Genomic DNA, 26,807 nt, shown 5'->3' with positions numbered 1-26,807 from the left:
TGCGTCACACTGTGCGCCACGTTATTGTTTCGGTGAAATGAATTTCTACAATACTGTTACTGTTAATTCTACTCTCTGCAGTGTTTAAATGCTTACATATACACACAGTTACTGTCCCTCCACACATACGACTCGGTTCTGCTTCTATGCCCCAGCTTTGTTTACTTTTTCCCACCGAGGCTTCTAGACTTCTGATTGGCCAACATTTCTGCACGGTTAGGAATCTAGCGCCACCTGCTGCTTTGGCATGTTCATAGCAGCGTTTTCCTTCATTTCTGCCTTTATGTGTGGACGGGATTATTTTTTAAAACGAAAACGGAAAATCTCCGTTTTCAAAAATACCCGTGTACGTGTGGACGTAGCCTCAGTCTCTGACTGGAAGCGCTAATTCGTCATTCGGCTTTTGTCAGACTAAAGTAACTGTTAAAACTGTTTGAAAAGCTAAGCTATACAACAAGGAGAGCTTGAGAATTTCCTTTTAGTTCTCAGTTTATTTGATATTGACAAAAGTTAGTCAGTTTTGTCTATTCTTCTGTAAAACAAACTAAGATTTATTTTTAGAATTAATATTTTGTTTCTAAGTGGAACTGACAATTTAGTCTGTTTCGTTTGTTCTATTTTGAAACTTAAACGCTTTAGCGGCTGCCTTTTGTGTAGTTTGCAATATTTGCCTTTATTTATCTGAAAAAGTCTCATGTTCCTTAAGTACATCTGCCCTGTTGAACTTATTATGGGAAATAAATATTTAAAAACAAGCTGCTGATTATTTCACATTTTACTTGTGAGCAACGGCACATTTAAATCTTACAAATATAGTTATTTGGCTTATATCGTGATAGATATCGTTATCGCCTGAAATGAAAAAAACATATCGTGATATGAAAAAATCTCATATCGCCCAGCTCTATGAGAATATTTACTTTATTTTTAGGAGTGGCGATCATGAGCTCTGTAATTGCTAGAGAAAATGCTGACTTTGTCTGTTAAGTCCTGACAAGAGAGATTGCAACATGCTCATTAAACGGAGGAGGCTGGAGGCACAACACCTTTCCAACACATCAAACCAACACCAGGCACTCAGCTGAACTGCAGCACAAACCTGAGAATTTAGCCACAAATATTTAGGTCACCCCTGAGAAAAGGAGGAAAAAAGGATTTGAGAGCAAACTTCAAAATCTGGAGTTGGAGTTTTATACGACACTATAGCACAATATTATTTTTTAACAGTATTTGTAGTGGAAAGAACATATTTCTGCAGTATTAATTAATTAATTTTCACTGACCAGTGTAAATTCATCAGCTGTTTGAGAGACTCTGTGATCAGTTGTTCTGATGCAGAAGTAACAAGGAATTTGTCCATTTAAATGACCCATTAATGCACACATGAGCTGCTGTGGAGAGGGAAGCATTGGTGATATATGGCAGCTGTTCTGAATGTTCTTAGCTCAATCCTTTACAAAGTAGTTGTTACCAAACTGCTAGTATTTGGTGCATTTAACTGATCAATTATTGTGCATTTTGGTCAACAGTCACTGTCAGGAAGAAAGAAGAAAGTCGTCTTTTGCCTGACACTGGTGACCTGATGCTGGTATGACTTTGCATGGAAAATGCATGGCATCCCGAGTACCTTTGCAGGGCTGGGTCTCAAAGACTTGATGAGGGCAGCTGTCCTGATTCTCCATGTCTTGAATAATCACGGCTCTGGAGCGCGCTTGGCGACCGGTGGTTTCAAAGCTCCGCCCCTCCAGGCAGGTCAACTGGCACGAGCTCCAAGACGACCACTCAGTCAAATGGCAGTCTCCTGAGGGGAAAAAAAGACAGTAAAACATCAGTGATAGCACAACTTGGTCAATAACACTGTCAGACTCTCCTTTCAGATACTTGCGGGTGGTTTATATTCAGCTTGCCAACACTATTTCAGGGATCGTTTTATTGGCTCCCCTGCTAGCTCCTGGAACATTAAAAAGAGATCGAAAACAACTTCAGCACACATCTGCGGCTGATAATGTAACAAATGCACAAACAAATTACTCAGACAGCCCAGTGGGTATTCAGAAGTAATAGACCAACCAGAGTTATAAATTATACAATACAAGCTATAACTCCAAGCTGGACTGTAAAGGTAAAACCCAATACTGAAATGTGTCTCAAAGGAGATGGAAAATTCATTTGGTTTAGTTTGGAATATTTTTTTTAAAGGATAAAGTCTGTTTGGTTTTTGAATGTCAAACACAAATATCTCTTGTATTTCTTGATAGGGTCACATTGTAGTGATAATATCACCCACAGCCTCAGCTACTCAGCCAGAACAACCCTCCGATTCTTTGCCCTGAACACCCATTAGTAACTGTCTGTGGATTGGAACATCTCATTATCTTTCATCTTTATATGGATACAGTCTATCAGCTCTTCACTCATGCTGCTAGAACCCTGGAAACATGCTGTAGCAATAGCTACAGTATACAGCAAACACACACACACACACACACACACACACACACACACACACACACACACACACACACACACACACACACACCCATCACAAGCATGTCAACAACTCCTCCTCTGGCCCCTACTCTGCGTCTGCCACCATCACATCAACACTTACATGAACACATACACACACATCTGCCCTTGCCATCAAACACTCCTGATCCCGAGCCAAGACTCAGAGCAAAGGCGGTTTGAGTGATGAATCAAGGAGAGGATCAGAGGAGAGTGAGAGGCATATGAACAAAAGCAAGCACTGCTCGCTCTCTTCAAAGCACAAATTAACAAAAGCCATACATGGAAGTAGCCATGCATAAGGAGGTCATTTTTTGAGGGGTGGTGATTTTACCATAATGACTCTCTCTTTAAAAAGAAAAAACAGAGAGAAAATCAAATATATTCTATAGAGTTTGTTCAGCTAGCATATGCCTAAAGACAGTAATGCTTCATTATAGACTCGCAGGGTGGAAAAGCAGACAGTGACAAGTGAAGCAGGTCAAAACTGTCAGCTGGCCAGTAACTCTCTTGGTTAAGGCAAATTCTACATTCACACTGTGGCCTAAATAAAAAAAACACGAGTTGAATGTCAGTTAACAATGATACACTGTCTGTCTGTTGCTATAGTGATTTTTACAACAATGAGCTTAATCAATTTCTATGCACAGACCCAATAAAAAATCATGACAAAGGTTCATTGTAGGGGTTCCCAATATCCTCACCAAAATAACAAACTAACAGCATGTCGTGCAAGAAGTCTACTATTATGTTGTTTATATTTTCCGTTTGAATTAATACATGCAGTGTTAATTTACTACAGACAACAAGGTTGAAAAGCTGCAACATGCCTTAATTTCGAAAAAGTCTACCAGAAAATTTGCATAAATTGATTTCGTTTAAAACAAGTTTTTGCATTTTAGGCTGCTGAGGTAGAGCACATAGCAGTGCCAAGATTCACCATCGCTTCTTATTTTTATGTTTTTCTTTTTGCTACATTACAGCTACAGACAGTTACTCTACCAACACTGGTGCTCTGCTATCGTTATCCATCACAGTGACCAACATGTGGTGTGATGTGCACTGCAAACAGCACACTGACACAGTGACATTTACTGTACTGAACAATGCAGTCTGGAGTCTCCAAAACATCACCTCACACTTTAGTGTAGATACACATGGTATAAGCAGAGGTATATTCATTTTTAAAGTAATGCAGTCCAGTAATGGGATTTGTCTAAGACTGAAATGTCAGCTGACAAACTTGTCTTTGATTGGACAGAAATCATAACTTTAAAAAAAATAACTCGATACAGTTGAACAGGTTCACAAGCTATGGCTAGCATTAGTCCAAGATACAGAATTATTTCATCACAATAATGTCAGAAATGATATAAAGACACAAAGCAGTTATATTTGAAAAAAGATGAAAAATATATGCTCATGATGAATTCATGCCAGCAACGGGGGAGACCAGTTACTGTACTTTTCACAAGGTTTTTTTCCCCTCATACTTACTTGATGAATGATAAATTTCAGGTTCTCAACAGTTTGCAGACTTCTTTGTCAGAGACAATGCTGATTTTTCAATAAACAACAGGTTTACAGAGCCATACTAAGGTACTATTATAGAGGTAGAATGGGGTTTGGCATAGTCTTTCTAAAATAAGCAATGCTTTTCTTAAAATTATGTTGGTTAGATGTTGTTCAGAAATCGGTATATACCATTCAGCAATAACATGGGCGTAACTTTGTGCTGAACATTGGGGGGGTGATTATACATGCTATTTTGTATAACTATGTTAACTATTTTGCTGTTAACTGAAATGAGTAAAGAAAATCAACAGGCTATTTATGCAAGGTAGTTCATAATTTTATTGGGGGGGGGGGGGGGGTTCTATTGGTTGGATCTGATTATTGGGGGGGGGCATAACCCCCCTAAGCCCCCTGGAAATTACGCCCCTGAGCAAAGGGGCCTTCAAAGGTGTGCAAATGACCCATGCATATGTGCACTATAGTATGTATTTCAAACCTGTTGAATTACATGCTATAGAATTACAACTGGTACAGATTTTTTTTTATTCAGTGCTAGTACCATAAAATATAATTTTTTATAATCCTTGTACATACAGATGTTTTTTCTTTTTCTTGATTTTAGATGTGCTAAGTAATAAAATCCCCCTAAATCCATTTACATCGGAAAAATAGTTTTAAATGATTAAATTAGATGGGTTCGTTTTTTAGAACCACACAACTTCTTCAGGTTTTTGTCGCCCATGTGTCAACATCATTTGAAGCTTGTGTTAAACTCAAAGCGACTCAGTGTACAAACTGTTATGCAAATAGGATAAAACGTTTTTTTTCCTTATATTTTACATACACTGTGTTTGCAGTAAACACTAAATGTATTGAAAATGCACTTTCATTCTCCTAATAATTGTTTTTTTTATTGGAAAATTATTACATTCACATTTGAACAAGCTTTCTGTGCGCAGAATTCCCATAGGCATTAAACTGCTGTGATAAGCTCTGGGATTGTTCTCAGCTATGTGATCTGCTAAATGCTTCAATTAGCAGATGATGGTTTTTCATGCCTTACGGAGTCATGTATTGTTACATAATGCAGTGCAAAGAAATAAAGTGTTCTCAGGTTATTGATTATAAAATATGTCTCTTTCATAGTTACTGAGCTCAGGCCCTGTACTGCTACTGTACAGGACGAAACTAGATAATGTAGAGCTACAAGGGTCATTAGTAAAGCTATGACTTTTATTGATTCTGCAATTATTTAGTGGCTGAAAATGTCAGCCAATTGGAAAAAGGGACAATTTATTGGCAGATCCTAGCAAATGAATTTCTGTTAAAAACAAGATTATTGACTGTGTTGTTAGACGGATTCAATGATTATGTAGTTGTTTGGTGAATATAAAAGGACTACAGTAATTAAAAAAAATCACTCAGTCATGTAATTTTGACATATTCGTGTAAAACTATCAAATCCAGTATATCCACTATGTTTGAATGCAGCTTTACCAGGGCAGGGGACAAAACAGGGCTGCTCCATCTCTTGTTGGATACGTTGCCTAAGTACGTCTCCACAAAGTTCCTCCTTCACTGGCTGACGAGGAGACTCGTGCCAGTTTCCCCAGTGGACAATGCATGATAGATTTCTTCTCCGAAGCCCCTCACCACATGCTGCGCCCTGCAGAGACACAATAAATCAACATTAATAAACATTTGCAAAGGTTTTCTTAATTTTATTTTAACCTATTTGTATATCGTTTTCTGTTGAAGCACTGCAGCAGGCTGGCGACAAGTCCAAATTGGAAAGCTGAATGTGAGATACTCCTTTAAAACTATGACAGAAGCAACAGCTACTGCAGCATATTCTTGAACTACACATATTAGATAAATGTGATGCTGAAAGTCTGCAGACCACAGGAAACACAAAAAGCTGTTAGGCAGTACAGTGCAAAGAACATCAACATATAGGCAGAAAAACCTGTCATACCGCTACTGTGCATGGGGACCAGTCACTCAGCACCCACATGTAGCAAGGCCTTATGGGGCATGGTTTGGTCTGGATGAGCTGGTTGGGACAGGGGCGACCCTCCTCTTGAGCATCCTGAAGGATTCTCCGACTGCGCACAGACTGACCTACACAACACAAGGCAAACATGCAAATGTGACAATAAATCGAGCAGAGTGCATTTGCATTGGATGCCTGCCTTTTATGTCCTTTTTTCCATTAATTGCTAAAACACAGTAACAACACAGTGGGATTGATCCTCTTAGTTCAGCTCATACTCTCAATTGCTTTGAGAGAGACAAAAATGGATCACTACACAAACATAAGACTCCATAAAACAACTGTTAATACAATGAGTGGCTGAAATGAGAGATGATGATTCATTTAGTAGTGAAAATAGGCTGTGCCTGCTCTTTAGCTCACAAAATATTTTCCTCACGACAAAGAGGAATTAGTGTAACAGCACTATACATCTGTGTCACTGTGCCACTTTATGCTCAGATTTTGCAGTTTCCAACAAAAGTGCTTCATTCAAGTGAGCCATTAATATTGTGTGAAAGGAAAAGTTTACTAAATGCCAGCAGGGAAAAAAGCAGCTTGTGCCTGGGTCCTGTAAGCCTCCATGAGCCATCCAGTTGGCAGAAGTTGTGCGTGCGCGCGCCTGTGTATGTAATGCCAGGAGAGATGCCGAGCTCCGAGAGCCGCAGGAAGATGCAGCAAAAAGGACATCCGGCTCTGCCATCTCAAAAATCAAACCAAAAACATTAACGCTCCCATGGCATCCTGACAAAACAAGATCCTTGCGTCGTCTGACACAGATACGACACAAATACGACACAAATCCCTCATCGAGGCAGAGAAATGCGTTTCACAATGTGTGAGAATGAAGTGATAGTAGCAGAAAGAGTCACAGCAATAGTGACTGAGCTGTGAAAGAAAGGATTTCGAGTTTATATTCCCAGATGAAAGCCTGGGCTAGTGTGAGCTCATTGGGATAAGGGGTTAACTGCAAGTAGAAAGTTAGCGAGTGACAAATTAAAATTAATAAACATAAGAAGAAGACAGTGCCGACTCTCTCTAATTAGCAGAATAACATGCATTCTCTTTGGGAGATTGACTTTGGGAAGCTGAAGCAACAATGTATGCATTTCGGTTTAATCATTTACTTTTGTATATTGCATGAGGTTACAACATGACTTGCACAAAGTGATACTAAGTGTGTCACTGGTTGGGGATTATCAGCTGCATGTTTGCACTCACGGAGTGGTATAGCTATATATTTTATTTAGGAACACTGAATCATTTATGGCGTCCACAAGTGTGAGCTATGGAGCTCACACTTATGGACGCATCTATTGTTAAAACATAATGTCACAAAGGAAGTTTCCAGTCTTAATTAAAAAATAAATAAATAAATAAACTTGGTGCATAATATAAAACAAAGAGGAAAAAGTAAAGTATACATTATTGAAAAAAAACCACAACCTGTGCACAGAGTTCCCCTGCATAATAAGGCATTGGATTACACATACGCGTAAATATTTTAATGCATTTAAATGTATTCATGCACTATTCAACATCTTGGTGCATGCCTGAGTAGATGGAATAATGAGGCGCTGCATATGTAGTCCACCGTGTGTCTGTTTATCAGGTTGTTGTTCCCATGAATTTAAGTTAAGGTTTTTAGCTCATGATGTTTTTACCTTGACTCCCACAGCTGTGCGAGCATTCTGCCCACGGCGACCACTCAGAGAGCACACAGCTGACAGGACAGTTGACTACGCAGCTCTCTGTTAGAATCCACTTGTTGATCAAACCAAACTGTAGAAAACAAGAACAGATCTGAGAGGAGGGCTAGCTAATTATTTCCACTAACAAGAAAAGGGGGAGCGCACACATTTCCATATTTTAAATATGCTACAGTTCATTTCAGACAGTGGAAAAGCAGCAGCTGAAAATAAAACCCTAACAAAAAACCTTCAGATGCTATTGAGCTGTTAATGTACATTATATTTAACACAGAGACAACATCATTGCTACATTCATCCCATTAAAATTGCATTAAGTGGATAGTGCAATATGATTCTGGATGTGCCAGAGATTACCCAAACATTTGGAAAATGTTTGGTTTGCTTCACAAAAATGAGAAATCTTTTTACGTCTACTGTTATTCAATTACAGTAACGTAAGAGCGCCATTTGTCTTTGCACAAATAAAGTCAATAACATTAAGTTCTGTTTGGCTTAGTGGCAAAGTTGGTATGAAATCAGATACAACATTTTCACTTAATCAAATTGGGCAACTGAGCTTTCAATAATAAATAAGTAATGAGAACAGAAGCAAAGCTGCTGCACTGCAATAGCTGTCAATATTTCAGATTTTGCAAACTATAAGTTAATTTTGTGCATTTTTTAAAACTTGTATGGCTTTGGAATTTGACTTGCACCCAAAATATGTATATATGTGTGATGAAACTTTTCATTTTTACATTAAACATCTTTAATTGTCTACACAGCGATTACCTGCTCACACTTCTGCACCTCCGTAACCTTGCCATCGCTGCGAATACAGTCCAGGAGACGAAAACGTGATCCCTGACCGCAGATGGCATTTTCACTCAGCTGGCATGTGCTCCAGTCTAGACGCACACAGCAACATATCTTCATTAGTCTCACTGTCAAACCGTCTTTTATGTCAACGCTACTGGTCTACAACAACAGCAACATTCTGCACAAATCCCAACAAGCTCACACTCGGCTGTTTCTTTGTTTAGGAAACTCCATGAAATCAAGATTTCTTTGTCAAGAGAGACCTGAGACCATTGCACAACCACAAGACCACAATAATAAAAAAGATTCACTCAGAACAACTATCCCAATCACCCAAACAACCAGACCAAATGAAGCAGTAACAAATATTGTACTCAGTAGTCTCTCATGGGGATGAGCGTCTCTAACTCAAAGCTGAGCTAACGTTTATTTCAGAAGTAGTGGTAATGAGGTGCACAGAACTGGGAACCAGTGTAACCATATTCAGTCTGGTGTACTGAAACCAAAGGATTTGCTGGTAGACAGCATATGCACTGCAAAGCCAGCTCTGGCAATTTAGGTAAAGGCAAAAGATTCTGGCTACACTGGGAATAATTAACAATTAATAGTTGTATTAATTATTCACTATTAATGAATAATTAAATGAAATAATTAATAATTAATTCACTTTATTTCAATCCTGGAATCCATTCTGGGGAGTCTTACTGATAACTTCTTGCATACAGGCATGTGTGTGCCTATAAAGCTCAAAACCCACATAAAATGAATCTGCAACTGTCTATTTGTTTATTATATTTCAGTTAACTAAAACATTTGAGTTGTTCTCTCTTTGAGTGTGTTATGCACCATCCATATTGGAAAAATGTAAAAAAAATTCACTAAAAATGAAAAAAGGAGAAAACAGCTGTTCCAAAAGGAATCACAGCTATTTTTCTCATAATACTTTTGTAAAGTTTGATAAATATTTTATATTGCTATTGCAATGATTACTGCTACTTCAATACAGGAGAAATCTGTGTCAAAAGGTCTAAATCTAGCTTTCTAGTATGGAAACTGTCTTTAGACTCGCTCGGTGCGCTGAATAAGGAAGAGTTAGGGAGGTTTCACAACTTTATGTTATGTGGGTAGATTCTAGATCTGGCTGGTTATCATCTGACAGTAATCCACAGACTGTGAAAAAGTAGATCGTTCTACAGCTTAAAAATGAGCATGCTACCACACTTGCAGAAAGTATGTAAAAATAGCTAGCCTACTTAACTCCAACCAGTGCGTAGCCTTACCTTTAAGCTGAATGCACAGGTGTTTACCTGCTCCTTATGTGAGAATGACTAACACTAAATTACAATATATCTGTCTTCTGGCTTTATGCATATGTTGAGAAATGTGTTTTATTGCTCTTTTTTCATCCCTGATGAAGCATCTTGCGATCTCCTTAATAAAACACTTTTATAAATGGGTTTTTTCATTGTTATAAAAACGTTATTTTTAAAGCAGTTTTATAATAAATAATAACATTTTTTATTAATATATTATTTAGCTGTAATACTGGCATTATAGTTGTTGGATAAAGGGACTTTGTTGTGTATCACTGTGTTACAAAATAACTAAAAATGACTTAATCTTGTCCCTTGCAGTATACCACGATAATGGATGCATTCTTATAGCAAGTAAACTTGACCTTTTGCTGGTTTTAGGTACGCACCCATCTTGTTTATGGGGCTAACAACAGGTTGTAATCATGTAACGTGAATTAGATCAGAAATGACGTGCAGATTGTCCTACCTGAGACTCTGTACTGGTAGGTGAAACATGTACTATTAAGAACACAGGACTCTGACTGGACCATCTCTGGACAGGGTGAGTTATCTGAAGCTGCGGGGCGCAGGATATGTCTGCTTCTGTTTCTTGATGTATCTTGGTCACATTGCTGCAGAATAACAACAAAAAAAGCAACAAAAAGAAAAAAGAGTGATGGGATGATCAGGCAGAAACAAAGCATCCTACAGCATCCGCTGTCTTTAGTGTTATGATCTACCAAGTTAAACATACTAATAGCTAGAAGTTATGAAATACATTGTTAATTTCAAAATATTTCAAATTTATTTGTGCCCCAACAGCATGCAGAAACTAATGATAAATACTTCTTGTCATTAGAAGTGACCTTTATGGCACTAATTTTATGTAGATTTCCAGTAGATTTCAAAATTTAACGTAATACCATTCAATATCAGCCGACAGCTGTACATCTCCCTAATGAATCCAAAGTGCTTACTTTTTGCAGTTATTCTCAAGGACAAACTTGTTTTTTTTTTTATTATTATAATCAGTAGCAAATAATCCAATAATTTATTCTCATAAAAAGAACATATTTTTGTTCATAACATGCTATGATAAACACATTTAATGAAAGAAAAGCAACCTGAATGAGCCAGCTCAAGGTGAAACCCTCGTTTTCTCTTGACATGAGTGTTATCAAATTACACAGCACAGAGCGTTTAGCGGCCTGATTTTCAGCACAATGTGTTAACCTTGGGCATAAGCTACCTAATAAAAGGTTTATGAGAATGAAAGCTGCAATTGTTCCTCTTCAATAGATCATTTCTATTGACATGATTATGGTTAATTGCTGTGAAAACATCAGTCTTATAAATAATAGAAACTATTTTGCAAATGGAAAACAAAACAAAACAAAATACCCGGAAATTTACTTAAATAACCCTTCATTTGTGTTGTGGTTTACAGATAATGAAAACCTCTAAAAAACTGATGCAGATGCTAATACAGGTAAAAAATTTGATATCAAATCCTGATTTCTGTATCATTCTCTGTTTTCTCTGTTTTTTTATCAGTATAAATATAAATGTTTTTCTTACCCAACATCCAACTCGACTGAACAGCAACACTCGTCAGCAGTAATTGACACATGAAACACATTTGCTATATGGCAGCTGCTCCCTTCACCCTGTTATAAATAATACATATAGAGACTGGGCATCTAAATAATCTTGCAAAGTCAGTAAGCTAGGAGAACTCATCGACTTTTATACCACACTGTTAAATAATCAACCTCTACACCACACAGTTAAAGGCAAATGAAGACAATTATTGAAAAAACTGCAAGAGTACAACATTTACTAAATAAGGAGCGTTGGCAAATCATTGGAGTCACAATACAGAGGAAGCGAAATCCATTAACAGAGGATTAAATGTGAACTGTCAGCTTGGTCTTTGGTTCAAATATTCTTCTAATAAAGGTCTTTGCATTGAGATGCATTTGTATCTCTGCGCCTGATGCACCACAACACACACGTCAGTCACTGCAACCTCCTAATGAGAAGGTGGTGGTGTGTGAATCTCATGAATCAGCTGCAGTCATTGTAGCTTTAATGTGTTCAGGCTCACGATCACAAAGCCACGTGCTTACATTTGTATGCTTCATACAGAGACTCAGAGATTAAGATTTCTCCTTCTTATTACAGCAACTCATTTACTATAAAATACACTGACTGTCCACTTCATTAGGTGCACCTTACTAGTACCAGGTTGAACCTCTTTTTGCCTTAAGTCTTAATGGCACAACAAGATCCTGGAAACATTCCTCAGACAGTCTGATCTATATTGACTTGATTGCATCATAATGTTGATGTAAATCTGTCAGTTTGCCCAGAAAATATCCCCCATGCCATTACACCACCACTATGAGCCTAAACTGAGCCTAAACTAAACAGGAAGCAGGTTGGGGCCCCGCTTTTATGTCGTTTAAGCGAAATTCTGACCATAACAGCAGAAATCAAGAATCATCAGATCAGACGTTACTATCTAAATGTGATGAGCCTGTGCAAATTTTAGACTCATTTTACTGGGCACTCAGTGTGGTCTTCTGTTGCTGTAGCCACTGTACGTCAAGTTTCAACATGGTGTATGTTCAGAGATGCTCTTCTTTAAGAGTTATGAATTATTTTGGCCCTGTGAACTGCTGCTCACTAGTTATTTTCTCTTCTTTTGGACCATTCTTTTTGAACCGTACAGATGACAGTGTGGGAAAATAAGTGAAATAAGCTAAAGCACAGCCCAACTAGGACCAGCAACCACTCGATAGTCTGTGAAATTTCTTCCCTTCTAGAGTAGATATTCCATGATCACATCTATGTGAGAGTAGGGTTCAATAATGAGGCATATAGTGCTTACAAGTCACTAGCACACCTGCTCTGGCATTAACATCAGCACAGAAACTGTGTGCCAGGAGCTTCATGGCAGGTGTTTCCCTGTTTTTTTACCCCCAATAATTTATGACGCACAAAACATTGCCTTGGAGAAGCAAAATTTCCACTTTGGCCAGTAATGCTGAAATAAAACCCTAGTTTCAAAAGAGCCTTAAAAACCTTCAAAGAAGTGTAATCAAAATCTACTAAAAACCATGCAGAGAAAATGATGTAGCAACTTGGTCATAATAGTAAAACCAATCTGGGCTTATTTCCACTGCTCTGCAATTTATGTCTTTTTAAAATAAACTTTGAGTTACAGTTCCATAAAAGTATTCGTTTAATCTAACTTAAACTAAAACAAGGCTGAGAGAAGGGAAGCATCAAACTGTTATTACCTAGTATGCTATCGTTTATCACTATGCTGCCTTTGTACCCCACACATCTCGTCACATACCTGTACATGCAGCACAATACCTTCATTCCAGCTGAGAGAGCAGAAATAACCTAAGGGTACAAAGCTTCTGCTAATTACAGTGGATGGGCATACTTTACATAAAATATCTCTGTTTGATCTAACATTATCACTTACAGAGGAGGTTTTCCTTTCACAGCATGAGGATGCAGAATCAGTGTCAAGCGTTATTTCCATCATCATCTCAAGTTGTTGAATTTTAGAGATTAACTTCAAGAAGCACAAAAATATTTGACCAAACTGCAGCGCAGTGGCAGTTTAAGGTTGACAGCAGAGACTGTAAATCAGCTGCATACCCCGGTGTGTATGAGTAGACTTGCTTCATCAATTCTTTACTTTATTACTACTTTTATGTAGGACAGGATAATGTAAGGCTCACATATTTGATTTAAAATGATTTAGATCAATTGTGTAGATAAAATGTTAAGCTTACTGTATGTTAACATTTTTATTTTATCCTATTTTTTCTCTGCATCAGTATATTTATGTATTACGTACCAGAAATATTCTTTCAAGTGGCTAAATTTCAGTTGAGTCAGTATTTGATTAAACAACAGATGCAAAAACAAACACCTACATCATGTGCAGAGCTTTCCTAGCTGTAAAAACAGGACTGTTTAATTAGCTCTCAGTTTGATGTGTTTTGCATTATTATTTCACCTACAGCATTACTGCAGTCCTTTAATGCTAAAGTGCTACTAAATACTGTAGACTGAAACACTGAATGAATCAATGTGTAGAGTAGACTAATTAGCTCGTTTCACCTCTTCTGACTCTAATGTTCCAGTCCAATGAACTGTTGCGTTTGACAGGAAACCTATAACACAGCTAAGAGGCCATATGACCAATAGCCTGTGGCTACAAACACTCGGGGACATATGTTACGTAGTTGCAGCCTGAGGGCTAACCTTCATTATAGAACAGAGGCGTATTAATAAAGTTCAATTTATCCACTTTACCTTAAACTATGCAGAAAATATTACAGAACAAGTACAGAACAGTGCTTCACTGTGAATATGAATATATATTTATATATATTAAGCTATACTGAAGTTAGATAAACACATGTAATGTGACATGTTACAAAAACACCTGGTTTCTAATGACACAAATAATTTTATGGAAGGCCATAAAGCTCATCTAAGCATTTGTGAGCCTGTTAACAGCAGATAGTTGATAGTTAAATGCAGAACTTAATGCACATACATGTTTTTTGCCCTTACTTTTTAGAAATAATAAAAGGCAATAATGAAATACGTTGTTTGATCAGCTGGGTATTTGTCCATTTTTACCTGCAGCTTATACTGTAAATGCTTCATATATATATATATATATATATATATATATATATATATATATATATATATATATATATATATATATATATATATATATATATATATATATATATATATATATATATATATATATATATATATATATATATTTGTTATTATGGATACAGTTGAGATGAAAACAACAAATCAAGCAACTTACTCCCTGACAATTTGTCAAATAACAGCAGAAACGGCCACTAAATTCTGTTTCTTACCACAGGGCAGTTGCTCCAAGGTCCCCAGGGCGCCATGACACAGTCATTGGGGCATGCCAGATAGCAGACCTGGGCTCTCAGTGGCATTTCCTCTTGATCACACAGACTATCCTCCACAGTGCTGTCTTCCCCATTCCCCGTTGTTCCTTTCTTTACACACCTATGAGCGCAGCAGATGCAGCTGTGTAATAAGTCTCTAGGGCCCCAGAAGCACAACTTTTTTTTGAGTTTTAAAACCCATTTCTGAGTTTATGACTCACACTAGATTACATGTTTATATGTTTTTTGGGTCAGGTAAAATTCTCAAGGTAGTTTGTTTTCACTCGAAATATAACTACAGATTTTTCCTCGTTAAAACGGCTTAATTACATTTCAGGAAGAGTAACATATTGTTTGTCAAGATGATATGGAATTGTTGTCCTGCAGCAGAGAGAAAAGATTCCCAGCTGGATGGTTGGCTTCAGTCGGATCTCCTGCTTAAACAAGTCTTTACTAGTGTGAGGTCATTATTTGTATCTCTCAGAAGTGGGTGAATTCATGATAACTGATGAACCAGTGACTGTTACCTAGTTTTACTCGCATAGAAGTAGTGATAATCTAACTTTTAAGTAATTTATTCAATAATGAACTCTAATAGCTCATCATTATCTATTATTAGTAGTCTTTTTTCATTCTTTAAAGGAGTAACAGTTAATCATGTAATAGATCATTCCTGTTACCCTGGTCATTCATTTGACAGTAAGTACTGATATTTTTACATCATTATTGTACATTTATCTAATATGATAAATGTACAAACCTTAAACATTCAATAATTATAGGTAAGGGAATTTAGAACACTTACATACAAAGTACAAACAAAATTTTGCTGACTATTCTCAGAAGAAGAGAATGTACATAAGGTATTGTAAAAACTCTTCTTTTTGAGTGGTTGATTAGCGCAAATTAGTTTCTGTTACTCACACTGAACAAGTCCAGATCAGTTTCTTTGGACACAATAACACAATTGCCCAAATCAGTGTCTATTCTCTCCGACGATGCTTAATCCAACAGCAATGTCAATACTTCACTCTTTTTCTCCGTGGCTTTTTAAAGTAGCACTAAAAGGCAGTGCACAAAAATCTATCGACACTCATTAGGAAGCTGTGGATTGTTTTTGACTGTTTATTTTCCCTTGGCATTGCGAGTGCTGGGGCCAGTGAGAGTGCCAGATTTAGGATCGTTGGCAGTCTTCTCTTTCCATTGTTGCAACGCTAGGCAAGCAGTCTTCTAAACCTAACCTACTCACTGACCTGATCTTGCGGCTTTGGACTCCCTCCCCACAGGCAGGCAGGTCGTCCACAGTGTTGATGGTACAAATGGACCATGGCTCGGCCCTCCACTCGTATTGGCTGCATTCACTGTAGCATGGCAGAGCCTCATACACCTGTATGTACATACACACACATACACAGGAGGAAAAGGACACGTATAATAAACAATAGAAGGAAAGCAACTAAGCATGTGACCTGAAAAACTAGACATGCATACAAATTAACTCATACACACAGTGACCCCACCTGCCCTCCACACACAAGCATGCTACAAAAGGAAGAGTTGGTTGTTACAATTATAGCAAAAATGTAGGAACACTTTTAGTTTTCACACCTAATGAGGTGTCTCTGTAGCAGAAACAGTATCTCACCTGGGTTTTCCTTTGGTAAAGATAGAAAAACACACCGCTTTGAGCTTTCAGGCTTAATTTCTTACATGTGGTAGCATTTACCTTCATGTTTTGTTTATTTTTACCATCAAGCACTTGTGCATTCTTGAGATGTTTTGAAGTCTGCGCCTGAGTTTTATGCCAGTCGATGTTCTTTATATTTTAGAGCATAAATGAGGCTTAAACATAATTAAAAGTTGACAAAATAATACAAATTGTGAGGACAGTCAGAGTAGCTAGAGAAAATGAAGGCTGTACTACAGAGAGGTGCTGAAAGACGTTTTATATACAGCTATAGATAAAAAGTCTTTTTTCCACACTAAAATAAACCTGCGCGTGAAATGGAGAGAACAGCATGGGGTGCGTAAAACGACAATGAGCATGGCAACGGGCCCTTCAGCTGATGATGTAATTGGCTCGCTTTTGAGGCTATTCACTTTTCTCCACTCAGCCACTGAATCTGGCATGTCTGTTGAACCAAGGGAGCAGCCAGCACAATGCTCCTGTAAACACATGTTTACTCTCAATCTATGTAACTGTCTGCCACAGTTAAAGGTGCACTCTTGAGGACAATTTGTGGAGAAAGCTATGACAAGCTGTAATGGGTGTCACCGTGGTGTGTGCGCTCACGAGTGTGTGTGTGCTGAGATAGAGACAGGGAATGATTCTCGAGTATTCCCTCCCCTGTGGGCCACACAGATGCCTATTACACACGTCATCATCTCCCATCTGTCCCTGCAGATGCCCCTAGCTTGGTAAACTGGCAACTGTTCTTCTCACACATGCTCCGCTACTACTGCAGAAACACAGCACCAGCTGAAGGGCTAATTTTTATCACCCAAAGAGTGATTTTTAAGCCATTTTCCTCAATTGCTACACTATTTATTCATCACTGATCCCAAACTTTTCAACCCGGGCTGGAGCGTCTCAGTTCAGGTTCACACAGGGAGTAAATTGCAGTTTAAAGCAGGTGCAGCGCAACAAAGAATAGGAACAGCCTCGCCTTTTTAGAGCGTATCGCTCATTCATATACATTCATACAGCACTCTGTTCTGTAATTCCCCCCCCACATGATTTCACACCAATGGCTAATTTAGAGTCAGTCAATAACTTTACATGTATGTCTTTGGACTGTGGGAAGATGCTATAGTACCAATAGGAAACCCACAGAGGAACAGAAAGAACATGTAAACTCCACACACACAGGCCCCAGACGACCGTGGGATTCAAACCAATCACTCCTGATATGTGGTTCCAATGCAAACCACTCCACCTTTCGAGTACAACTTTTGTCACACACACTTCATTACAGACGAAAGACAAACAGGCGGCTCTTTTATTCCTTTTAAAAGACTCCTAAAATCATTTTTTTTTAAAGATTAACAATACAATAATATCATCTGACTCAATTTCTTTTTAGAACACTTTAAAAAACTGTTCACGATATAATGAAGCCCTGACATCTTGGCAGTGTGAATTTCTCCAGTTAAAAAGCAGATGATGTATCCTCTAAATGCACTTCGGATAAATTACTTCTGTTCGTGTTGCACTCGCACCAATCAAACTATTGTTCTTTCTCTCGGCCGAAGGGCTAGAAAGGTCAGAAGTATATGTGACTTGGACAGATCCGGCATGCATTCTGTCTTCATTAGCTAAAGCAGAGTATACGTACAGAATGAATAGCACTGACCTGAGCCTGCGTGGATGTCCATATTAGCAGTGCATGACAAGCCAGAAGTTGGGGCAGGGGAGAGAAGAACAATGATATGATCATTAGTATAGATTTTGCCTGCAGTGACAGAAATGTATAGTTCTGCGTAAATTTAAAAAACTGCATTCTCCTCGGTGTTTCATTAATGAGGGTAAAGGATGATTAGGTACTTTATCATCTACAGTGAATCTAGGCGTCCCGGATAGTTTGCCAAACTGAATGACTAAAAATGCTGAGAGAGTTTTTAAAATGCTGCAGTTGGTTGTAACAGCTGTGCTCTGGCCAGACCTGCAGCTGAAGGCAACTCCAAGGAATTAATTTGTCTGGAGATGGTGAGCGGGAAGTCCGCGTGAATAAGCATATGCTCAGAGAGGCTGTGTGCTCTGTATCTAAACAAGGTTACTGAATATAAAGTGTTATCTCACTGACAAGTTTCTGTTTGGGTAATTCTGAATGAGTTTAATTAAAACATTCGAATAAAATACACAGCTTTAGATTTAAACATATAGTATATTCATTCAAAATGAATATTAACTAGACTTGTAATGCTTTTTTAAGCCAAATGATTCTTGAGATGGCAAATGTACCACTGCACAGTCATGGTACAAAGATTATATATTGTACCTTCTTTCAGTTATATGGCTTTAAATATTAAAAACAAATAACAGAAGTTGGTTGATCAGACAAGGTCTTAAAATTTGGTAAAAGCAACCTTAAATGAAGAGCAACATATGTCATATTACGCAGTGTCATTACTTATTAAACAAAAACTAAAATGCAATGTCTGAAAAACGATGTACACCCTTACTGCTTCCATTGGAAGAAGGTAAGAAGTAGTCAGATGTTGTTAATCAAATGCACTTGATTACTTGACAATCAGCCCACGCAAACACGTCTATATAAGCGGACATTTAGCACTTTGCTGGTCTGAAGCATTCAGGTGTGTGTTAACACCGTGCCGAGGAGGAAAGACATCAGCAATAATCTTAAAGAAGCATTTGCTGCTGCCCATCAATTTGAGAACTGTTGTAAGGACATTTAAACAATTTCTCCATCCTCCCACAGTGGCAAAGACAACTCACAAGTAGAAAACATTCAAGACAGCTGCCAGACTTCCTAGGAGTGGATGTCCCACCAAGTCCACTTCAAGTCAGGCTATGTGCCATAAAAGCAGAGATTGTGGCAATTTGCTGCCCTGGGGCATTCAGATGTGCCATAACACAATGCCACAATCTTTCCAGGAATCTCAAATTCACCGAAAGGTCAGACTGTGAAATGTTGAGAGGAACCACAAAAAACCAAAGCGCTACATCTCAGACTGTAGAGGCCTCAGTCAGCATTAAATGTCCATGACAGTACAATTATAAAAAGACTGAAAAAGTAGGGCTTGTTTGTGAGTGTTGTCATGAGAAATCCTCTTTTCTCTAAAAAGAACAAGGCTTAGCTTTGCAAAGTTGCATCAGAACAAACCACAAGACTTCTGGAATAATGTCTTTAGCCATTATGCACACAGCATCGCAACATAAAACACCCCATACTAGCCGTCAAGCACAGTGGTGAAGGCGTGACATTTGGTCATGTTTTGCAGCCACAGAACCTGAGCACGTTGCGTTCATTGACCCAACCATGATCTCCTCTTATACCAAAGTATTCTATTCTACAGTCAAATGAGAGCTTATCTGTATGACAGCTAAGTCTTGGCTGGGTTATGTAACAGGACAATGATCCCAAGCATACCACCAAATCCACAACAGAATGACTGAAAAACAAATTAATCAAGGTCTTGCAGTAGCTCAGTCAAAGTCCAGACCTCAACTTCATAGAAATGCTGTTGTGGAACCTTGAGCTATGCAAAAATGAAAGCCCACAAGCCTCAATGAACTGAAAGAAAGGTATAAAGAAGAATGTGAGAAATTGACAAAATCACAGAAAATGACTACATGCTATTGCTGCTAAAGGTTCTTCTAAAAGCTACTGCATCATAGGGTGCACTTAGATTGTTTTTCTTTTGGTAAATAAGTAAAGAAAAGATGGAAACTGTTGTGTGTTATTTTATACCTGAGGTGTTTTAGAAGCTCTTAAGGCTCAGAAGGGCTCTTTTTCCCCCCGATTATCATATCACCATACGTAAAACCTTGGAATTAAAAAAGGTTTAATTTCTTTTGACTGTATATTCTTGTGCTGATAAATCCCCATTAATGCCAATGCAGCAAGTTTTTCCTTGTCATTTTGAATCATTCTTTCATTTATGCCTTTTTCCCACTTGAATTGCATCAGAATAAGTAAAAATATTTAGCAGTGAATATAAAGTCCCATATTTACAGAGGAAAAAACAATCTACTTGCAAGACATGGAAATAAAACTCCATGGCTTCGCTAGATGCTAATTTGTACATGGCTCCTGCCCAAAAAACAAATACACACATAGCTACTGTACTCTAGAAGTTTACCCAGTGATGCGCAAGTGCACATAAAAAGACAACACACCTATACACGATCAGATAGATAAAAGACCAACACAAAAGGACTTGAAGCACCAGCAGGCCCTTCTGCAGGGATGGCATTTTATTGTAAACAGAGAGAAAATGGAACACGAAGCCTTGATGCTGAGCAATCTATTCTATAAATCTCTTTCATAGTGTCACTGTGTGCCTCCAACTTCAAATAGACTCTGCAATTATTGTCAGTAGGCCCATGGATGAGCTAAAAAACAATGGCACCACTGAGAAACACAGTAGGATCTATTCTGGGGTGATGATGACCTCTAAAATACACTCATGAGATGATAACTTAAAATGTGCCAAAATACAGTATAATAGAGCCTTGCTTTTGAAGACGTCAATTTGGGATTTTTCAGAAGAGAAATACAACACTGCTGAATGAAAATACAAACAAACTGATTTAAGATGACAGAAGATGAAGCTGGGATAGGAAAAGAACAGAACCAGAGGTGGCAAAAGTACAGACTTCTTGTACTTAAGTAGATACCTGGTTAAAAAATATTGCAGTAATAGTTGCAGTGCTGAAGCAAGTTTTTTACTCAAGTTAAAGGAGAAAAGTACAGGCTGTTAAATGTACTCAAAGAAAGTAAAAAGTTACTCTTTGAAGTATGATTCTACTAACTATTTTTGTGCAAAGGCAACAGAACCTTGTGCTATTTAAATAAATAACTAGTTTCTGTTGTCTACATTAACTCAACACCTAAACAGTAAAATGAGTCAGGAGATACCGGGGGATTCAGCAAGTGAGCTTCAGTAGGTTTTCTTATGTGATCTGCAGACCTGCTGCTCTTCGTGGATTTACACAACTGAATTCAACAAGATGTCAGTACTTTCACAAGCTATGGTGGCTGATGTTGATCCCCTAACATTGACACTATGCTGTTTATACTGGTTTTACACCAGACAGACTTATAACACTTTAATAAATTAATAGATAGTATAAATTTGGAATTCAGTTTATTAATCTGAGTCACAGGAATTCTGTGAATGTACTCTTTCAACACGCTATACTGTATAGCCATGTATAGTAGCCACAATAGAAGAGCATTGTTTAAGCATTGTTTAAACCACTGTAGTTGTTTTATGTTGCGAGCATCACAAAAGCACATGGCCGACAGAGACCTGACCATAGCTGCACTTAATTTTAACAGTTGGTCATTGACCATTGAGTTGGTTCTTATTATCCTCACTCTCTCTCTCTCTCTCTCTCTCTCTCTCTCTCTCTCTCTCTCTCTCTCTCTCTCATAACTGTCTTCCAATTAGTTTTCTTACTATCAAACACTTTCATGAACCAAAGCCTTTACAAGATTTACAGTCTGTCTAACATCCCCTTTGGACCCACTGCTGTGTTGGCTCTACTGCAGGGCAACGCCGTGACTTTCTGTAATTACACAAATTGATTGCCAATCATGCTTTGAAATAATCTCCTTTTCTCATTTATTTTGTAATCTATTACAAGAACCTAGCTCACCAAGACAGGAATACATTAGCAGAGACATTTTGCAAGTACTTAACCTTGCACCATAATAATAGATGTGGTCAAATATCTTTTTCCACATACAAGAGCCTCAGCATCCGCCCTTGTCTTTTGCAATTTATATCACTAGTGTATGTGAAGAAATTCTGTTTCAAATAAAAGAGTCCAACTGTAAACACTTCTGAAGCCATACATTGAGCTAAAAAGGACAAGTTCACACTGACTGTGGTGTTTAACCTTATCTATAACTTCTGCATATTTACAAAACTAGGAATATGTCTAAAAATTCACGTAATATGAGAATATGTGTATGTATATGGGAAATTTGACAAATAATTTGCAGACAGTAACCAAAACAGATGTGCATAAGCACCAGTCTCAGAGATCCCATGTGGGAGCAATGGCCATTCTTTCAGGATTTGTGGTCTGGCCAGCTGATGTCAGAACAAAGACCCATCCCTGTTTTGTCTGGCGGTCGTGGCATACAAATTTTTAAAAAGAGGTTGGTCAGTGGTTTTGAGGTTTCATTCCATTAACTAACAAAGGAACTACAAAAAGAAAACAATTCATTATTTATTATTATCTTTTCTCTATAACTTGCTTTGGACATGACAGCGGTTCTACCATGAGCTTCTTGTTCACTGCTGCATTTCCATTGCTTATAACACAAAAAACTTGCTACATAATTCCCATGCTCCGTTGTGTACGCAGCTGAAATGCCATGGATGATTCCAGGATGTGTGAGGGTAGTGGCTGGCTTCTGAAAAACATGACCTTTCTGCAGTATTTCCCATAAATATTGTAATTTCCTTCTATGTGAACTTTTCTTCTTCCACTTTCACCCATTAGTCACAAAAATACTACATCAAATAACAGTGCAAGAAAATAATTTATCTCACTACTGGGCATATTCCTCACAGTTTTGAAATGTTTATTAGTGCAAAATGGCTTTAGGAAGCTCAAAGAAACACACTGGAGGTGTGACAATGTGACAGCAACACCCTGTGAAGCTAAAGTAAAAGAAACACCTGGAAGTGCAGTGCTTAGCACCGTCACTTCACAGCCTTTGCCTGGTTGTCGCTGGATACTAACAGTTGTTAGGTTATTTAATTGGTACAGCTAACCTTTTTTATAACCCCATTTCTGAAAAGGTGTGTAAATATTGTGTAAAATTAAAAAAACAAAAACATAATGCAATGGTCTACATATCTTATAGATTCAATAGAACATTTTAACATACCAATAGTTCAAACAAAATGTACCACTTGGGGAAAAAAAGATGCAGTATGATGTCTGGCATTGTCTCGCAAGTTCTTCTAAAAAAAGATGTGTACAGCATTGATGGTGCTTGTCCGGATGTTCTGGGTATGAGCTCCTCAGGCACTTGTGCACCCCAAACTGGCTTTTGAACCCAGCATTGATAACAAGCTGGTTGGGCCCACTTACCTTTTTCCTGAGTTCTCAGGAAGTTATTGGTATCTTTCAGATTAACTTTTTTTGTGATTTCTTTTTGGAGCCAAACAAGGTCACCCAAACACATGAAATATCATTGGAAAGGCCACAGTCGTGATGTGTTAAATAGGGGACTATTTAGCACATCAGGACTTAGTGGGGAAACTCAAATAATTCAAAAGATATAGACCAAAAAGAAATGTCCATTACAGCAGACATAAATGAATAGGCTCGGTCTCAGGAGGGTAGTCCGAAGGACATAGTGTCCATCCATGTTTTACAAAAAGAATTTCAAATTTTAATTTGTGTGACAACAACATTTAACTTTTCCTCAGTCCATTTTTAAGGCGCTTAGGCCATGGACGACAGCAACATTTCTCTATCATGCTCACATAATGCTCCTTTGTATGATAACACTTTCACCTGCATTTGTGGCACAGTGAACTTTTATTGACCTGTTGCAAATGAACCTAACTATTTACTACTAACTACTTCCTCTTTAGTTCCACTTACTTTCCCAGCCTTTTATTGCCCGTCCCAACTTTTTTGAGATGTGTTGCTGCAATCAAATTAAAAATGATTTTTTTTCTTCAGATTTTTCATGAATTGTATCAGTTAAAGAATTGATATAGGGGTTTATGAGATTTGCAAGTCATTGTATTTTTATTTTATTTTACATTTCACACAGTGTCCCAACTTTCAATTTGCTTTTGATCATCTGGTTGGCTAGAGACTTTCGAAGGGCTTTAAAATGTAGCATGTTTGAGAATAATGGCAGCACTTCAAACTTTCTTAACAAATACGCAGGGTCTGGCTTACAGGGGGAGAATATCATTTACCCAAGCAATGCCCTTAGTTAATTACACCTCAATGGTCATCAGAAGCTCCATCAGAATATGACTACAAAAGTCTGTCTTTCTAATGAAGCCAATGATGAGTTCACCATCTGGCTGCAGCCAGGTAAGCACAAGATATCTAACATTAATCCTGCAGTTTGGGATCCATCCATTCCCTTGAGTTGCTATGGGCTGTGTTTGATTTTCAACAGAAGGATGAACGAGACTTGACTGAGGAAAATTAACTGTATACACTAATGATTCCAACAGAACGGGGTGTACCCATACACTGCATATAAAAATGAATGTAGGTTTTAGAGGTTTTAGAGTCACACTGTGAAACTTTGGTTCTCTTTAACCTTTTAAAAACATTCTTGATTTGCCTATGATCTCAACGACTAGTTTGAAATTTTATTCAATACAGGGCATTCATTTTGTCAGCTGTAATCAAAAGGACAATACAGCAGGGTATGCTTTAGGCCAGAATAATTTGCGACTGATGGGTCACTACAATGTCATCATGCAGTGTGCCTCGGTTCATCATACATAGAATTAAAAAAAAAAGACAATAGCTTTCTGTAAATGCTCAACTCAAGCATGTTCTATTTTCATTTCATAGTCTATATTAAATCTTTGGTGCAAGAGAATCGCTGTGTGTGAATGATATAATATAATAATATTCTAAATAAACTTCATGCAGTGATAAGATGAAAATGAGTTAACACCACCATACTGGCAAGGATAGATGCACATAGTATATGCCACAATAATATAAACACTCTCAACAAATTATTTACAGAAGTATGGAAATTACCAACATGACACACTCATAACTATAACATAACACCTGTCACGGCGATGAAGAGAGTCCCTAAGAACATTTACGACAAAGCAGAACAGCTAGTAACATCAAAGCAGCAGCTATCAATTTATTCACAGAGCCCGAAAAGTAAAATGCCTGAAAGTACAAACAATCAAGTGCTTTTACGGTAAGCATAGCCGATGCTGTACTTGCCAAATCTCAAATTTGCACTTGAATAAGGTAAGCAAAGCAGCTTATATTACTGAATAATGTCGCAATAATTGTGTACTTTGGGCTTTATTTTTGCTGCACTGTGAACAGTCATTATTGAAGATTTTCGAAACAACAAGACAGGGGTGCCTCTGTTACGGTAGGTCATACAATCTGGCATACAAAGAGCTCTCAAAAGCACTTATAGGTCGACACAGTACGTAGAAAATATTGCATATAATGGCTGATACAGTGTCTGTCACCACTGCACCCCTATTTACAACGGCCCACTTGTGTGTCTTCAGTACAAGCCAAGGTTCCTGCAAGATTTATCATATCAATATTGATTCATGGTACTTTTCACAACAGTACAAAGTGGTGACATATTACTGCCAAAAGCAGGTATAACCTTTGTTTTCAAAGTTCCGTGCCCCGGATGAGCATATGCACACAGTCTGCACAAAAATAATTAAATATTTGCTTATGGCTTCAATTTGCCTTCTGCTCAGTACATTGTACCACTACATCTTACATGCTGTGTAAACTGTTTTGCTCATTATATTTGTTGTGCAACCTTATTTGATGTGCAAATGAAGACAGACTTGTTTTATAAAATAAAACAAAAATATGTTAGACTATAAGATATATAACATTTCCTATTCGTCATATTAAAAACATTTTTCGTTATGCGGTTATCCTGAAGCAAAGGACATGATGACTCACAGCTGCTGGCTGTCACAGTAACATGAAAGGCTTTCTAGCTTGAGAAATTTTCAGGAAAAAAAATGACATTCTGAGATGACTGAATCTGACCTGACAAACCCAGCTAAAATGGCTAAAGGCATTACGGGCAAGTTTTGGCTGCTTGTGGAAGATGTATATCCAACACTGCTCGCAGAGTTGTGCATTCCCAACGTCATATGAACATGATGTGGCTCTCTCATCTCTGGGATATATGAAAGCAACTGTCTGTCAGTGTAGTAACCCCCGTGGGTTCTGCTCCCTTCATGCATCAGTATGCAACAACTGCCTCACGTTAAAAAGCTTGCATTTTTCTATTGATTACTCCATAACTGTAAGATAAATAACAGTAATATATTATTATTAATTTTAAAACATAATTTATCAAAAAAATAAACGATGGATGGGTAGATGGAATTCATATTAATTGTATTCAACTAGATGTGTATATATCTATAGCTAAAGACCACGTGTTGGTTTTATTCCTTGGGCAGAATCCTACAATTAGGTCCATAAAATTTGTGCTAAGAAATATAATTTTTTTTATATTTTACCTCAGCACACCACTGCAGTTAAGTTGAA

At 37.7% G+C, this 26,807-nt stretch overlaps 1 protein-coding gene across 1 annotated transcript in view; it reads right to left on the bottom strand.

The window, feature by feature from the left end:
• The window catches only part of thsd7ba (thrombospondin, type I, domain containing 7Ba), a 196,946-nt gene that overhangs the window by 8,041 nt on the left and 162,098 nt on the right, over positions 1-26,807 (bottom strand). Inside the window, exons 17-24 of the mRNA XM_085434400.1 lie at positions 16,087-16,220; positions 14,795-14,954; positions 10,348-10,492; positions 8,539-8,654; positions 7,720-7,837; positions 5,999-6,144; positions 5,521-5,689; positions 1,628-1,801 (exon numbers count right to left, since the gene is read on the bottom strand). Of these exons, the coding sequence (XP_085290526.1) occupies positions 1,628-1,801; positions 5,521-5,689; positions 5,999-6,144; positions 7,720-7,837; positions 8,539-8,654; positions 10,348-10,492; positions 14,795-14,954; positions 16,087-16,220 (1,162 nt within the window). The remainder of the gene's footprint in view (positions 1-1,627; positions 1,802-5,520; positions 5,690-5,998; positions 6,145-7,719; positions 7,838-8,538; positions 8,655-10,347; positions 10,493-14,794; positions 14,955-16,086; positions 16,221-26,807) is intronic.

Source organism: Copadichromis virginalis, linkage group LG16 (assembly GCF_057382275.1).
Source record: "Copadichromis virginalis isolate Kocher_CV1m ecotype Utaka linkage group LG16, C_Virginalis_male_GT1.1, whole genome shotgun sequence".
In the NCBI taxonomy this organism is placed as follows: domain Eukaryota; kingdom Metazoa; phylum Chordata; class Actinopteri; order Cichliformes; family Cichlidae; genus Copadichromis; species Copadichromis virginalis.
Note: the sequence above shows the minus strand (reverse complement) of the source record. Positions and strands in the feature narration are given on the sequence as shown.